Raw genomic sequence first — 18,787 nt, 5'->3', positions numbered from 1 at the left:
GGACTAAGTGTGTAAATGTAGGAAGGGACTATGTTGTAAAATATATGTGCTAGGTTTTCTAAAATTGACTCCTTCTACCTTAGGCCACGAACATATCAATCACCCCTCATGTTCTCCACATCCATTCCATCTAGACCTTTTAACATTTAGTAAATTTCAATGCAATCTCGCAACATCCTTGTAAACTCTAATGAGTATAGGCCCAGAGCCATTAAACACTCCTCATACCTTAATCCTTTTTATCCCTGGGATTATTCTTGTAAACCTTCTCTAGACTTTCTCCACGCCAACTCATATGGGGCCCAAAACTTTTCAAAATGCTCCAAAAATGGTCTGACCCACACCTTATAAAGCCTCAAGATTACATCCTTGTTCTTTTGTGGTCCTTTTGAAATGAATGCTAACATTGCATTGCATTTGCCTTCCTTTCTACTGACTTGACCTAAGAGTAAACCGCTAGGGAATTCTGCTATAGTCTCTTTGCACCTTTGATTTCTGAATGTGTTCCCACTTAGAAAGTAGTCTAGGCCTTTATTACCCATGTGCATTACCATACATATCCCAATGCTGTATTTCACCTGCCATTTCTTTGACCATTCTCTCAACATCCTTCAGCAAACTCCCTGCTTCTTCAACATATCTGCCCCTCCACCCATCTTTGTATCATCTGCAAACTCAGCCATAATGCTGCAAGTTCCACTTTCCTCCACTTCAAACATCCAAAGTAATTTCTACTATATTGCATTCATTATATCTATTCTGTATTACCTAAATAATGAAAATAAAAGTATTAACTTAATTCTTTATTCCGCAATTGTTACTTTGAGCAAAATTTATCTTTTCAACCTCACGTATATTTGCCAAAGGTCTTTTTACTGCCTATAACAAGTTCCCTCAGCTATTAGATAATCCCAGGTTGACTATTAAACACCTATAGTAAATAACTGCACTTGTAGATCAGATTTAATCTGTTCCTACATCCTAGTTGTTATAGAATTAACATATTTCTCACAATTAACATTAAGAGTAAGAAGTTTTGGTGTTGGAAGCTCTTATGTCAATGTTTTACAATACAGTATCAAGATTAACAGGTAGTTAATCTGATCAACCATTCTAATTCGCCCTCGCCCCCTCTATTATCCCCATCACTGCACTGTTGACACTTCAAGCCACTTTTTATAATGCTGTTTACATTGTAAATACATACATAACATTTTCATACTTGTTTAATGTTACAGTTTTTGTTGCAGACCTGCCCTGACCAACACACCACAGCAAATTCCTAATACACGTAAATCCTTGATCCTTGACATTTGGCAGATGTGAGATAACTAGTATACAATGCTTTATCGTTGATTGATTTAAATTTGATATAAACTTACATCTAATGAACTTAGCAGAATAGTGTGACTGTGATCCCAAACTTGGGTTAGCAAATGGACTGCATTTCATAAGGATTGATGAGACCATGCATATATACTGAATTTCTGTTTGCTAGCTAAACAATCAGTCTTATTTCCCGTGTTGCTCTTGCAAATACGTTACTAGACAGCTTTGAGTGAAGGACTGCATGTTTCAAACAGGGGAAAGATGTTTCTAGGAAAGGAGTTGAAAGCAAATTCTCACATTTCAGGTCTGTCTAATACACTATAAACTGTAATTAACTGTTGAAATCTGACCAACCTGTTTGATCTTAAAATGTGAGAAATTGTAAGAATTGCATTAGGACTCACAATTTCTTTTCCAAATAGAACATTTTAAATATGTATTCTGATGAAGAGTTTTAAATAAAAATCACACTGAAAATGTTAACAGCCACAAGGAAGGCAAAATCCCTTTCTAGGTATGACAGTGACTAGAAATATAATTTTAAAACATTTTGATCCTTGCAAGTAATAGCAACAGCTATGTTATAATAATTAAATGGACAGCCCAAAAGCCTGGCAATTAACACTGCTGCCTCACAGCTCAAAAGGTCCAGTTCAATTCTGATCTTCAATGCTGTGTTCATGGATCCTTCAGTTTCCTTCCATTCCAAGACATACAGTACTGGTAAATTAACTGTAAATTACCACTGATCCTTTTTGCTAAATACCTAGGGAAAGGTGGTCTTGTGGGTGGGTGGGTGGGTGGGCGGAAGAGATGGGCACACAAAAGAGAATAATTTGCAGGGGTATAGAGGAAAAAAAAGGAAAGATGAGATTCAGTCTGCTGGGAGCTGCCATAGGCTAAATAGGAAGACCAGCTTCATTTTTTAAAAATAAGAATAAATTAGGAGAGAACTTAATTAGAATAAATTAATAAAAAAGAAACATCATTTTGCAAATAAATTTTGTTTTGATCAATTAAACTTTCTTAATGTTCTGGTATAGAGGGACATTTTATCAAAGTTTCTCCTGTGGGAAAGTACTAATAGACTTAGATTGCATTAGCTAAACACATGGGCTAGCTCATACTGACAGCTAGCTACTGGGTTCCAAGTGAATTATTAGCTAGTCACAACAGGTATGTCAGCATGCTCTGAACAACACAACATGGAAGGATGGAAGTACTAAAGCTTAGGCACAGGGGTACTGGCCTCATTTCTGTTCGCAAATTCACCATTGCATTCAGAGTGCTTCTATAACAATGTCAGTTTAGAGACACAATTCATTTTATATATGGCTTCACACCTTTATATCTGCCATCATGACTCCATTTATTTGAATGGGTCCCAATGACCTTCATTGAAAAGTTAAGTGGTTGTTTATGATTGAAACTTTTAATTAGATAGATAGATAGATAGATACTTTATTCATCCCCATGGGGAAATTCAACTTTTTTTCAAATGTCCCATACACTTGTTGTAGCAAAACTAATACATACAATACTTAACTCAGTAAAAAAATATGATATGCATCTAAATCACTATCTCAAAAAGCATTCATAATAGCTTTTAAAAAGTTCTTAAGTCCTGGCGGTTGAATTGTAAAGCCTAATGGCATTGGGGAGTATTGACCTCTTCATCCTGTCTGAGGAGCATTGCATCGATAGTAACCTGTCGCTGAAACTGCTTCTCTGTCTCTGGATGGTGCTATGTAGAGGATGTTCAGAGTTTTCCATAATTGACCGCTTTAATTTTACTGCTTTAAAATGTTACTTTATTTATGTAAATATAAAATGTCAATTTAATAAAGTCAGAGACATTTTAAAAACTACTAAGAACTTCTATCCCGTCAGATAATTACCATTGCAGTCCACGAACACAGCCAGTCTGCACAGCCTGAGGTCAAGCTGCTCATGGCCCAGTCTGCCACAAAGATCTCAAGATTATTAAGAATCAAACACTTAAATGTGTCAGCAAAGTTAGCTCAAAGTGGGGTGATATGACTGCAGAGGTCAAACAAGATCCATCCAATATTGACAACATACAGTATATTTTATTCTGATAATTGTTTAGGGGTTTGCAAAATTGAAAAATCACAAGCATTACAAAGTACTTCAGTTGGGGTGTAACTACTGTATGAAACTAAAAAGACAGCACCAGCTGACGTCTAGACATTTATAAACTAATAAATGTTACAAATTTCCCCAGGAAACAAGGAGTGCATGTTCCTGCAAGGTCCTTCAGAAGAGTATTATGTATTAGATAATACATCAGGCTTATATTTTAATCCTTCAATTTACCTAATATATTGCATCAAGATGCATATTCTGCTTTGAATGATTTTGGGCATAACTAATTCAGTCATTATTAAACAATCTGTGATTTAATTTCATGGATGTAAAATACATCATCAATGTGCATTCATAGCGAGGAGTTGAATCCTAATGAAGTAACAACGTGGTGTTTCAACCCCACCTTGAAACAAATCACAGTAGGTGCACAAAGAGAGGTTTTACCTTTAATCACCTTGTAAATTCAAAAACGCAGTGCGTTGAAGGAAGATTCTGCACCATGAGAGCATTCACCCTCCTACTCTCCTATTTGGTGGTTATTAAATTTCAGTTTATATTCTAGAAACTGAAAAGATAGGTAGAATAGTGCAACAATTATGATACGCTTCTTGATATTGAGCTGCAAGGAAATTTCTTAAGGGTAGGTATCCCACCAGAACAATGGTAGCATGCACATCAACAGATATGGGATGGAGGATTAAAAGAAAGACATCCAGTTTAAAAGCAGAGCAAACTTCTCACTTAAAAGTCAGCTAGCTTAAGACAGTGTCTCTGGCATTTCATACACATTTTTGCATCCAAATAGCTGTATATGCACATGCAACTTGCATCCTTTCATTGCTGTACCATATGCACAAGCAAAATGAACAAAAGCTATAAAATGTAAGGTCCTTAAAACAGGCTGGACTATACAAATATACAGGGCAGTCAAGTGTTGGTGAAGTTTAAATACAAGCAGTAAATCATGGCAATGATGTAAGAGACATCAATTTACTGGGAATATAAATTACATAGAACAGCACAGTACAGTACAGGCCCTTCAGCCTATGATTTTTTTACCGACCTGTTAACTTACTCAAAGATTAATCTAATGCTTCCCTCCAGCGTGGACTTCCATTTTTTTCATCTATGTGACCATCTAAAGTCTCTTAAATATCTCTAATGTATCTGCTTCTACCACCAACCCTGGCACTGTGTTACATGCACCCGTCACTGTGTTAAAACCAACCTCTGACATTCCCACCACTCTCCCCATACTTTCCTCCAATTATCTTACAATTATGCCCTCTCTTATTAGTCTTTTCTGCCCTGGGAAGTAGTCTCTGGCAATCCATTCTATGCATCTTATCATCTTCCACATCTCTGTCAAATCACCTCTCATTCTCCTTCACTCCAAAAAGAAAAGTCCTCGCTTGCTCAACCTTCCCCCATCATACATACTCTCTAATCCAGACAGCATCTCCTCTGCACCTAAAGCTACCATATCACATCTATAAATGAGGCGAAAAGAACCAAACACAATTTCCCAAGTGTGGTTAACCAGGGTTTCATGGAACTGCAATATTACTTTGTGGCTCTTGAATTCAATCCTCCAATTAATGACAGCCAACACACAATATGTCCTCTTAACCATCCTATCGACTTGTGCAGCAACTTTGATGGATCTATGAACACAGAGCCCAAGATTCCTATTCCTCCACACTGCTAACAGTCTGGCCTTCAAGTTCGACCTACCGAAGTGCATCACTTCACCCTTTTCCCAATTGAACTCTATTTCCCAGTTCTATCAGTGGAAGTTTAAACAAGTAATGTTCACTGTGTTAATAAATTGACAAAGGAAAACCCCAACTGCTTTTGCAGAAAACTGATGTGTACAAAATCTGAATTAAATTTGGCCCTTTCTTTATCAGATTTGATATTAATTTGATGAAGATGTTTTAATAAAAAGGAATTTCGTTATTAACCAAATTTTTAGCTATATGCACCACAACCACATTGCTTCAATGGGAACAAAGTTAGAAATAATTCATTTTGAGTTAACAGAGTAATATATTTTAAGTTAATAGAGCAAGGTACGTGCCTGCTATTGATCCAGATACATCAGTATTTCAAAAATGGTCACCCAAGTTAGCCTGATGCAACAGAGGGAAAAGCTCTACAGTAAACACATGACAGAAAGCAGAACTGTTCTAAAAAAAAGTAAGTCTAAAGTCATTGAATCAGAAAATGAATCTTGACAGATGATACAACTGTCAGAAGCCACTTCCTTTTAGATTACAATATCCGTGACACGTACAGTACTGTCCACATTTATCTGGCTGTATACTTCCTTAATGATTTCTATCTTTTTGACTGATTAAGACAATCAAAAGAATGATATATGAAGGACCAACTTTTCATGTATAGTTGAATTAATTTGTAAAGGAGGCATATTTTAAATGATATGGACATTGTTCTCATAACCTAATAAACCTCGCCTTTATTGCAATGTGTCAGGCAGAACATGCCTTTTAGAACTTTAAACTATCAGAAGTGAAGATGGACTTTTCACACCTGACAGGGAAAACTAACCATACAAAATTGACAGAATAGAACCAAATACATTTAAGAACAGAAGCTCAGCAATGGTACAAATTCACAGACTAAATTCATATTCTCAGATGGATCTCCAAAAACCACAAACACAAGCATGCAATTGGCTCCACTTGATTACTGTGACTAAAGGAAAAAAATGATCAGAATAGAAATACTTCTAGGAATAGTAATGCATACAGTTATGAATACATGCTATAGAAAGAACTTCCTCAGTTTCATCCAACTGTAGAAGCAACACCTTAGTTAGTTTTAAGGTCATAAACAACTATTTAGTACTTGTGGCAGTGGCCATTCTCCATCTACAAGCAGGCTGTTCAATTGTGCGTGGGTTGTAGCACAAAAGATCCTGAAAATATTTATGTCTAATGCTACCATACATAAACGTTACAACAGGAATTAAGAGCATGTTTCTTTTTTAAAAATAGTTTAACCAATTTTTTTCCATTTTAGAAATATGTTGCAGTATTTTCAATGTGGTAAATACTTGGCCAAAAGTAAAGTGTCCAAAAATGAATAAGAGTAAAATAACTGGTTGTCATAACCAAACAGGAAAGTGTTGATAATCTATACATAATATCACTTAGTTTTTCTTTTCAGTCTTCCTGCAAACCAATAACCAACCATATGCAGTTTCTGAAGAATGTTATGCACTTATCTGAATCAACATTCTTTCTGGAGGTATTTGGTTTTAAACTTTTTTTTAAAAAAGGGGGAAATGTTACTAGTTACAAAATGTAAGATTCTATAATTCAACAAATATTCACATGTATTGTTGCAGAGCTAAGCAAATTAACACTGACCAAAGCTTCATAATTTCCTTGCAGTCAATATTTATACAGTAGCAATTAATACATGGAACAGACACAATGACATGCAACATTTATTGGTAGTACATACATGCAAATATAAATACTTTAGCACCTACCCCTTTAAAATATGTTTGGCAAAATTTCCAGTCTTCAGATTCAGAAAGTACAGGTACATCTGGTTATTTCTGTAGCTGTGGTCCTGCATCTTCAGTGTTACCAAATAACACGCCGTCGAGCTTAAGAAACGTACTGCTTTAGTGCAGATCACTACAAGGGAAAGGACCACGGTATTCTGAGACAGCACAAGAGGGATTAAAATGCTCTTATCCAGGGTTGATGGTATTAAGTATTTATCTTGTAGGAGTTTGGCAGTGCAGTTTTCAAAGATTTTTTACATTAAGGATATTGTCAAAAACTAAACAGCCATTCAGATTTGGTAGTTTTTATATTAGTAAAATGCACTGTACTTTTAGTTAATATTTCTTACAGCCACTTTGTTATAACCAGGTATTTTTCAAATGAAAATAATGTCCTAAAGTCAATTTCTTTACTCAAAATGAAATTTCAAGTAAGGATTTGGTTTATTAGATTTTTAAATGGTATATATAAAATCAACATAGTAGTGAAACATGCTGATCTAACTTTCACAGCACAAGGAGAGATAAATTGTAAAAATATTGATTTTAAATTGGTTTCCTCCTAAATCTCAATGAAGTTAATAATGAAATAATAGACAATTTTGAAATTGAATTTCAAAGCCTCTTTCTATACATTGAGGTTTTGATGGCCCTTGAAGCAAATAAGTCTTCAATTAAGGAGTCAATATAATTTTTACAAATGGAATATAAGATGCTGTGTAAATAGCCAATTTTTTGTGCTGCTCATTGAATAAATGTACTTAGCACTGGTTCTTGATTCACAATTTTACTGCAAGTTATTTGATCACAACTGAAAAGCTGAGCTTTCAACTGTGTAATGTTAATAACTCAAATCACTCATTTTCTTAAAAAAATACGCCAATCACTGCCCCGTGCATTTGATAGGTAATTTATTGCATCTATCGGAGGTGTCATAGCCTGTCAAATTACAGTTTCAAGACTTCCACTGTAACGATACTCTTTGAACTTCTCATGACTGACCAGAGTCATAAATGTGCCCACAGATTAGTTTTGGACTGGTTTAACTTGCATGCAGTTAACCAGAATTAGTTCAATTCCACACAATTCCTGAAAATTTTCAGGGAGCATTAAAGGTTACAGTAAATCCTAAATTTCACAAATTAAAAGCATTAAGACTTCACAATGAGTATAGAAAACTCAACACGAGACAAAGGCCACATCTTCAGTGATGGCAATGGAAGGATGGAAGAAAGCTAAAAAGGGGAAAATCAAACACATTTCATAGCTTTGATTGCTTTTGAACAGATGCAGTCAGGTAAGAAATACTGAAATTGTGGAGGAGGGAGGTATGAGATGTCATCATGTAAGCAGAACTGCTCAGGGGATAAAGACTATAATCTTAAAATGAGCCAAATAAGAGGTGGGTTAAGCACTGTACATTTAGTCGTATTGATATTTTTAATGAGTTAACTAACAAAAGCCAACAGATTTATAGCTTATTATACCTTTACTTGTAGCCAGTGCTTTCTTTTCAGGATTAGGGCAAGAATGCCTACTAAGAATGGATGCTGCAAAATGCATACAACTGTATCATTAAACATTATACAAATATGTACAGCAACACATCAGACCTCACTAACCAGTGATGTATTTTCAAATTTAAAAGCTCCCATTTTGTCAGAGCCAAAAGGAATCAATTACTCATCAATTTTTGGAAACTCAAGCCCATGAACACTGAAGTTCATACTGTTACATTTTGCTGAAAAAGCTACTTCAAAAAGATTGCCTCTTCTTCCTACAGATTTCTTTAATGGTAATTATTACAAGTGCGGCTGCATTTCTTCTGGCAAAAACAATTAACGTTATTATTCTTATGAAGATTTCCACTGCAATATTCAAAGAAACAAATCTTAAGGTACCAAGTGAGGTGAACAAATATTCAAGCCAAGCAAATTACACCAGTTATGTTCTGAAAACTTCAAAAGGCCAAAAGAAATTTTCAATCTGAACAATTTATTTTCAATGAAATTGCAGTTATTTTACTTTACACTTCTTGACTTTACAGGGATTTGGGCAATAGAGAACTTAGCAAACAATATAGATACATAACATAGGTAAGGTGTTGCAAAAGCAAATCCTTAGAAAATAAAGGCGGACACAAGCACCAATCCTGGATGTTGGTTGCTGGGAGTCACTACAACACCCGCTATCTTAGTTTTACCAAAAATGGGTAGGGTTGTGAGTGCTTAGACCATTTGATGCTTTGCAAAACATTAATGAGGAAACCACTACCCCAAACCCAGCCCTATTAAGTGTATTTTCAATATACTTTTCTCTGTGATGAGACTTGGATATTAACAATTAATACTGACTCATTAAAAAGTGCATAAAATTCCAAATTTCCCCCTACTTAAAAAATAAAAGTCAATAACCCATTGTAAAGATAATCTCATTTCAGATCTGAATTAAATTAAGTTAGTGACTCCATTTCAATTTTGCTGAGCTGCATAGGAGATTAAGCACTGGTAAGCAAGCTGAGAAAGGAATCGCCTTCTAATTACAACAAAACACAATCTAAAGTATTCCAAAACAATGCCCAAGGATGGCTACTATACAAGGTGGGAACATTCCATTAAAAAAAAGTTACCTTGAAAATGCATAAGCTTATTGTAAAGTGGAGACTGGACAAGTAAAAACAGATCAAAAATTTGGGGAACAATCATTCAGTAATTGACTTGGTAATTTTCTTAAGCAGAAACTTGAAGCTTCTATACTTGGGTGAACATACTGTTGTTGTCCACTTTATGACAATTCATCTAATCAAACTGGGCAATAATGCATTTTCAGTGGGATGTTCAAAATCACCAATTAATTTTCTGCTGTATATAGGAAGTGGTTCAACTAAACAAGACAAGATGAAACATCAACTGTACATGGTGAGAATTATAGAATATGTAACAAATGAGGTAATGTAAATGAATATGCTCAAGATGTTACATGAGAAGTCTCATTTGTACAAATTCAGGCACTGATTACTGGAAGAATGATATACCATGCTGTTATGAGGGGATGAATTAGTATGGAAGTAAGCTTTTGTGAAATCAAAATATTTTTCACTACTGCTTAGAAAGTTAAAGGCTCATGTCTACAATATTGTATTGTCAGCTAGTTGGAACATTACTATAAAAAGACAAAGTAATTAATAAAAGAAAATTCAAAAAAATTGGGTGGCAAATATGTGGAAATCTAAATTTGATAAAATTGATAAAACATACAAATCAGCTGACAAAACAAAACAACATTGAAAACTAAGTTGCAAGGAAAGCACTGAGTATATATAAAGGGGAAAAGTTTAAGTAAGCAAGACAGCAGGCAATGCATCGTGTGATATGTTATTAATTTTAGTAGGAGAAATAGAAAAAGTATTTGTTATTTGGTGAGCAACAATTAAACATTTGAGTAAAGAGGTATTTGGGCATTCCTGTAAATAAAACAAAGTTAATAATAAAGCAAACTTCAGGAGCAACTCTGTGGGTCATGCAGCATCTGTAGAGGCAAAGGAATAATCAATGTTTTGGGATCAAAACCCTGCATCAGATCTATTCTTGAACAAACAGAGCAAATGATTAAGCTATATATGTTGACCTTTGCAGTACAAAAACTGCATCGGGTTTTTGGGAAGAATTCACTCGGTACTCCATAATGGCCCTAATTTTTTTTCTGTACTCAACAATCCTTTAAGGTAAACATATTATTTGGTTTAATCTAAATGTTGAAGAATAGACCTCTGATGCAGAGTCTCAAAGTGAATTGATGACCATCCCTTTACCTCCACAGATGCTGCTTGACCTACTGAGTTCCAAGGAGATTTGTCATTTGTTGTTGTTTCATTGACAAGAATGCTCAGATACCTCACCACAAATGATTAATAGTTTCTAAGAAGAAAAACTAAGTGTTACATTTCAGGAGGATAAACAATGCAAAGTAACTAAAACTAGACAGTATACTTTAAGGAATACAGAAGACAGTTTTGCATAAATCATTGGAAGTGTTAAGGAAGTTAAGAAAACAATTTTTAAAAAGCATAGCACATTCCTGGCTTTATAAACAGAAGTACATGAAATCCTGATAAATCCTTACAAAACACTGCTTCAGTCAAATATGGAACACTGCACCCAGTCTCACATTAGCCATAACAAACGGATAGGTGACACAACTAGATTCTGGTTTTTTTATTCTTTCCAAGCCCATGAATTCCATTTTAAAATTATTTAATTAGAGCTTGAAAAAACATCAGTGCGCACAAGGAGAAGCAAAATGGTTGGATCACACAGCAAAGCTTATACAGAAACAAATAAGCACAGACTAGGGCTGACATTTTATTTTTGGACTACGGGAACAGGCTTACTCACAAAGCTGTACTTCTTTTGAGTTTGTATCATCTGTTGTCTTTTGATTGCTAATAATTCAATAGCCTAAACAAAACACTATTCTTTTGAGAAATAGTAGTCATTAAACTTAACTAAACAGTAATTGAGAAATGGTTTAGTTTGTGTAAAATAGAGGAAAATTTGTCAGTATTATGTTGATTATCTAGAAATCCCAAATGGAATGGTATTCGGGAAATAAAGGTGTATAACCTGCTAAAAGTCAGGTTTAACACTCACACAACAATATCACATTGGACATTGGAGCATACTATCTTTTAAGTATGAAGTCCATGGCAAAATAAGGAAGAATGAGCAATTTTTTTGTCCCTATTTAAATTAAAAGCTTAAAGCAGTAACACTGAGAATTAGGTGTGAGGTAAAACACCGTCAGTCATGCATCAAACTCATTAAAGTTAGTTTTGCAATTCATTAAACACCACAACATTTTATAAGGAGCAATGGAATCAAGAAATAAGGAGATCAGACAAGGTTGCAAGATGTGGTGGGAATCTTCGCAGATCTCAGTGAATAACATAGCAGCCTCGAAAAGATTATTTCTGCTCCATTTACATTAATACTTAATGTAAGATAATGTTCAGTGATTGATACAGGACCTCAAATGCACGTAACCTCCTGTCTGTTCTGAAGGAACCTACTTCACAAAGAGAATCCCAAAAAATCAAATCATTCTTGATTTTAATGTAGAAGTTCTTACTGAATTGGAAATCATGCTAGGTCATTTCCTGGTTCTACTGATAACTTTCAGAATGATAAGCAACTAAAACTGAGTTTAGAGCATTAAATCTATAATGAAACTGTTTCTATTTGGAACTGTATCAAAAATATAGCACTAGTTAAATGACTGGGGGGGGAATCATTTTCAGTTTCTAAAAGTTTGAAATTTTAAGTTTAATGCAAAAGAAAGACAAAATGGAAAAGGCACATTTATCACCAGCTTAAAAAAACAAATCCCAGATCTGATACTTGTGTCCACCTCTAGTACAGTTTTAAAAGTAAATTGCACTGTAAATACTGTTCACAACTAGCGTCCACAGATGTTGCTTAATACTAGTAACTCATTATTTCAGTGCAAATAGCAGCTTTAATAACAGAAGAGTAGAAACCCTACCTCCATGGATCTACATGAGCTGCTTTTTCAAAAACTGCTCAAGAATTTCATCTTTGGAGATACCTTACATTCATTCTTAGTGAGCCACAGATTACAGAGACTGTTATAATGCTAATGAACCAGTAAATCTACAAAATCAGGAAAGATAGAAAGGAAATTTAAAACAATTCTTAGAGAACCAGGGTGCAAGACAGAGTGAATCTCAATCTATGCATACTAGTGGAAGTTGGATTTTTCTTCAATCACAACCTTAGTACAAGTGGCACATTCCATGTAAAAATATCACAGAATTGTCAATTATAACAATTCTACAGAACTGAGCCATTATTGTGAGTAGGAGGAAAGGGAATTATTAAAGATGTTTGCACCTCTCTCACTCATCTGGGAAAGACATCCCTCATCTAGAATGGGTTAATAAATTCCAAGTTAAATTGAGTCCAACGTTCCTTGACCCTTTAACTGTGGGAAGGGGACTGTAAATAAATCAACTGTTATCACTAATTATATTAAACCATGCACAAAAAAAATTACTTTTACTTCTCCCCACCCAAAACCACTCCACCCTTCAATATCTTCCCAAAAGAAATTCTCAAGTAAGAACACGAACCATTGTCATTAATCTCTGAATGACAGACAACAAAAAAGAAAACTTAAAATTACAAAGAATGTTAAAATCTAATATTGGCACTGCTTTCTCAAGTTGGGTCACAAGGTATCACCAATCTGCAACATAGCTCCACTAAATCCCAGACAACGAAAAGCCATGGAACTAAGTTTGCTTAAGAGATAAATTCACTCCAGGTACACCAACAAGGAATACATTCCCAAATTGTATTTTTATTAAGGTTTAGTGCAGAAGTTTCGTACAAAATTAGATAGAACCTTTCCAAACTAAAGTTTACACATTCAACCTATTTCAGAAAATTTGGACAAAACTTCCTGCCTGCTTAGATGAAGGTTATTTCCTAATACTATATTTTAAAAAAATCAGATTACATAAAAATAAACAATTCTGCAAAGGAGGCAAAATACTTCATGTCTGGTGGATCATTTCCTAACTTTAAGGATGTGGGGGAAAAGTTTTGAGAAGTTAAATTTGAACAGTTTACTATAACGTGCTATTAAGTTTAATCTTCCTACATACTGTTTGAAGACAAAACTAGTCATGGATTTCTGGTGATGGAAAACATGGTCAGAACACAGCACACATGCTTGTAGCAACACATTAGTTAATATCTAAAGGAATTTGTTCAAATATCAGTTCAAAGCATAACCAGCAATGCGACTACAAAGACTTTAAGATCTGTCAATGTCAGATATCCAGCACAATGATAAGTTGGTAGAACAGCCCTGGAAGCATAAAATTTAAATTCTGAAAAATTAGGATCTCAACTCAGGTTTTGAAAAATAAATACAAAAATCCTAGAAATACTCTTGTCTTGGCAACCCACGATGAGAGAGAAAGAGAGTTAACATTTCAGGTCATGTTCTTTCATCACCACGGATCCCCAATCAGCAGGTGCTGCCTGACTTACTGAATATTTTAGCATCTTCTGTGGTTTCTAGATTTCCAGCACTTGCTGTTCAGTTGAACCTTCTCCTCCCTCCTAAATGTGTTAGTAGTATATTCCTTCAGAAAGAACTTTACTCAAATTACTCACTCAAAACCAATCTTGGGATATTTCCAACATATAATGGATGGGCACACAATATTCTCTCTAACCTCCTATATCAAATAGTAATCTGCTGTAAACAGCTAATACAGTGCTCAAGTCTGCAATATAAGACCATAATACATTTCAGAGATATATCAGCACTGATCTTTCTATATGATTATTAAATAATAAACATCCCGTGCATAAAAGTACACAAGTGCTGGTTGAATTGTTTTCTTAAAAAATAAGGTTAAACTTATAAATTGTCAAAACAGAGGATTTGTTTTTGCAATTTGAACTTTGGTTTATCAGCACATGCAATGGATAAGCTAGTTTGGTGTGTGGTCATTTTATATAAACCACAAAAATCCTAAACTTCAAGTTATTTCAGTGAGCGCACTTGAAAATTAAAGAACATGCTTTGGATTGTTACTTTCTTTAGAAAATGTCACATTTATGGAAGCTTCATGCTTTCACCATGGGAACTAATTCTAATCTTTTGTTACTTTAAACTGTAACTGAATGGCACACATTCACTGAAAGTCTATTGACACACGAAGGGGGAAAATTTACATACACTTATTTGATTATACCATCGATACTTCCATCAGGATAATGCAAACTGACCATGATTATTTATCGGGAGAGGAGGTGAGGGAGTGTTAGATGCTTAGTGGCCTAAATTATTTTCAGACTGACTATACTGTAAAATTTATACAATTTAGTAAGTTTAACTTCTCATCCTTGCATCAATTGAGCAAGTTTCTTGTACCTAATTTCTTCTTTCTGCTCCTCAAAATACCAGTTAATATTCAGACAGCACTTTCAGACCTCACCCAAGTGTCAAAAACAGACAATGCTAGTCCCGTCCTTATCTGACAACCCAGTGCATTTTAATTGTCAACACTTCAATTGACAGCAAACCAAATAAAAAACAAGATCCCTAGCTGACGGTTCACCCTCCTTAGCCTAGGTGCATTAGATTACCAATTGCAACACTGTTACCCATCTGGACTAGGATCAGAAGGTAAAAACAGACAATAATGGCTACTTGGCAGATCAGAATTCATCCATATTGGGGGGGAAAACCTACTACAGTTTCAAATGTCACTTAAATGATTTGAATGTGCAGAAAATTTTCACACGTGAACCCAGAGTAGAAGTTATCTCAACACAGTCAAGGGATCAAATTTAAATGACTGCTAGTCAATACCATGCCAATTAAGAAATATATTTACTAGGATAAGTGAGAATGCTTTGTTGACCCTAACATACATACTTTTGTTAAGCAATTATAAATTTTGAGAAAGATTCTATCAATATGATCTCAAATTTATAATTCAATGACATATGGCCTCATATCAATAGCCCACTAAGTGATAGAAATACAATGCTCAGAATATGTAGGATCTCATAACTCAAAAGCTTTATATATTTTTAATGGCCACTCCTCTTTAACCACACAAAACTATATTCATATGCCATGAATCATAACAAATCCACCAGGTCAATATCTATTGCTGCTGTTGAATTAAGATCTAAAATTGTAAATATTTCTTCCAATTGGGTGAAAATCACTTTTGCATCTCCCGATTGATTTTAATCACCATAGGAACATAGTATTCAAATCCAAGTAATCAGATGACATGATCAAAGTTGAGATCTCAATTGTTTTACCAAGAATTTTAGGGCAAGAATGATAAGGGAGAGAATGGGGAGGTGCAAAAAATATATCTACAGCAATAAGTTAGAGACAATAGTTGAAATTTTGATTTTCTCAGATCTGCTCACGGAAAGGTATTTATAATGCATCTCACTGATGTCCCAATCAAGAGTGGGAAGTTGCTGGCAATTTCCAAACTTCAATATACGGATAAATTGGAAACACAACAGACTGCAGATGCTGGATTCTGGAGTAAAATAAAACAAGCTGCTGAAGGAACAGTGGGTCAGACATATCTAAGGGAAACAGACAGTCGACATGTCAGATCAAGACTTTTTGCATGAACCGATCGGCTTCCCATTACCCCCTACGGATGCATGAACTGCTGAGTTCTTCCAAAGTTCATTTTTTGCTCTAGGTTAAAATATATTGGTATACGGCAGACACTTTGACTGGGTTAGTACATTCTAACTCTGAAACTTGCAATTACGGCATTCAGTTTCTGATACTTACACAGCAAACAAGTATTGTAGGATTACACTGAATCTAACAAGGATAAGTAGAAATATTACCACTGCCTAAATAGTCTTGAAATATACAATTTCAAGTGTCAGAGATCAAAAACTTTAAGACAGTTTCTGCTGACCATTCTGAAGTCAGAATAGATATTGGAATAGAAATGCATGCTTTGTTGCTTGCACTGAACACACACTGAACTCTAGAAATTCAGTTCAACTAGTATTGTATTGCATAAATGGAGCAAGGTACAATGCACATTTGAGTCATTTTGTTTTTAATCGGTATCTGGTCAGGCAAGATGTTGAGCCAGAAAGAAAAAATAAGAAATTGGAAGGGAAGAGATGAGTAGCTGATTTACCAAATGAAGAGGAAGTAAACAAGGGGGCCATTTGGGACAATGACAAAGATGAGGCATCTTTTGGCAAACATTCTCTTCAATGTTTTCCAGACATGATGCAGGGATTACTGGGATTTTATTTGTCTTTGCTGCAAATTAGAATAGCCTCACATCCAAAAATATGTGGGTGCGTCAACTGAACATCCTTAGGTTATTAACTGGTGACTTCAAATGGTAAAAAAAGTTTTCCTATTATTTTTAAATTATAATTGCTAATTGTTAGGTAATAAATCAATATGCCAATTCGACACCAATACCGAGAGAAAATATCTGCCTTTAATGCAACCAATGAGAAAATAAGAGGGTACACACAAAATGCTGGAGGAACACAGCAAGTCAGACATTATCAGCAGAGGGGAATAAACAGTTGATGTTTCAGGCCAAGACCTTTTATCGGGACTCAAGAAAGGTTCTTGGCCTGAAAACGTCAACTGTTCATTCTCTTCACAGAATAAACATTCTCTTCTTTGTCCAAGTTCCTCCAGCATTTTGTGTGTGTTGCTCTAGATTTCCAGCATCTGCAGTATCTCTTGCGTTAATAAAATTAGAGGTAGGTTGTTATGGTTATCATGGTGACTTTTGGCTTTAAAATTCTATTTCAAGCAGTCATTGAGATTAACAACAACCTGGCCACTACAGTTCCTAAACCATATACAAAATTGCATTGCTGCTCATGTATGATATTTAGAAACCTTATTTATAAGATCTCTGCTCAAATACTTGTTTGGCTGAGAGTTTAATGCTATAGAATATCTGATTGCTTCAAACATTTGAGTGATTAAGGTCATGACCAGAGGAGTTTCCATTCTCCTGAAAACCAGTTGAAGGATTGTTGTTGAAAGACATTTGATAAGCTGGAGTACAGTCAATATTTGGCTGGTTATTCATATAAAGGTTATGTGATGGTTGTGGATTTGAATGGTTGCTGGATAGATGCATAAATGTGCCAGATTGATTAGAAGGAGGCACTGGCGTGCCACTTGTTGACATTTTGGGCTCCTGTCGATTTGGTTGCTGTTTTGCATCTTCATCAGTGTCCAAGCGGGTCAACTTTTCCATCCACATCCGAAATCTCTCCTCTGTCTGTCGTTGCATCTCGGCAAAACAGTTCATTGCTTCCTCCAGGACATTGCCGATACAGTTCCGCTCCCATGAGATCCCACTGTCCAGAAGTCCGGCCATTTGGGCGGATGTGCCTGCAGACCCCTCTGCACGAGTGTTGGCAGCTTGAAAGACATTGAGGCCATTTGATAAGAGCGATTACAACACACCCATTTTACCTTTTAAAGAGACAGGATCCCTTTCAGTCAGCCTTATCAAAATGCATTCTACATAACATTCTTGTATTATAGCTTTGTTTAAAAATCCACATTCACTTTGTATGACCCAAAAATTACAATACAGAGACATTAGATGCATGGCTGTAAAGAAAAATATACATTAATCAACAGATGATGGAAAAGGCTTTAACTGAAAAATAAACTCTTGCCTCATTCTAGCTAGGATTCTTGTTCCCAAATGGAAAAGCAACTTCTACTGTGCTACACAGGGCTCACTTTGTGGTCTTAACGCAATACATTTTTATCTAATATAAACAAGATTAGAAAGGAAATCACAAGTGTAATTATTTTTGTCAATTATAAATTAGCTAATGAAACTCCTTTTTTCAATAAATGATTAAAACTTGATTAAATTATGGAAGAAAAACAGTTTTAACATGGCTAAATTTTGACATTCAACATTAACAGCATTAGTAGAGTTTTGTACTATTTTGTTAAAAATGATATTTAGATTTGGAAGCTTACAGGCATGAAATTAGACAAGGAAAGAAAGTTAACAAACTTGCACATTACTAATTTTTAAACTCTGATTTAGCAGAAAAGAAATAAAATGAGACTAGAACTAAAATGAAAAATTACTGCATTTTTGCCATATCAATAACTTCCCTCAACTCAAAAAAAATGGTAAATTCCCACACTCAATAAAAACAAATGAATTCGAAGTACTACAATGTTCTGTATCAGGATATTCTT

The 18,787-nt window shown here is 34.9% G+C and overlaps 1 protein-coding gene across 9 annotated transcripts in view; it reads right to left on the bottom strand.

The window, feature by feature from the left end:
* The window catches only part of ark2n (arkadia (rnf111) N-terminal like PKA signaling regulator 2n), a 106,992-nt gene that overhangs the window by 18,902 nt on the left and 69,303 nt on the right, over nt 1-18,787 (bottom strand). The window contains exon 3 of one of the 9 annotated variants that reach the window (XM_073042303.1): nt 8,958-17,980. The exons of the other annotated variants lie outside the window; for them this stretch is intronic. Within the exon in view, the coding sequence (XP_072898404.1) occupies nt 17,517-17,980 (464 nt within the window). The 3' untranslated portion in view covers nt 8,958-17,516. Of the gene's footprint in view, nt 1-8,957; nt 17,981-18,787 lie in introns of those variants that run through there. 9 annotated transcript variants of the gene reach the window in all.

The sequence above is a fragment of the Hemitrygon akajei genome, chromosome 4 (assembly GCF_048418815.1).
Source record: "Hemitrygon akajei chromosome 4, sHemAka1.3, whole genome shotgun sequence".
Taxonomy (NCBI): Eukaryota; Metazoa; Chordata; class Chondrichthyes; order Myliobatiformes; family Dasyatidae; genus Hemitrygon; species Hemitrygon akajei.
This window is presented reverse-complemented; position numbering and strand designations above follow the sequence as displayed.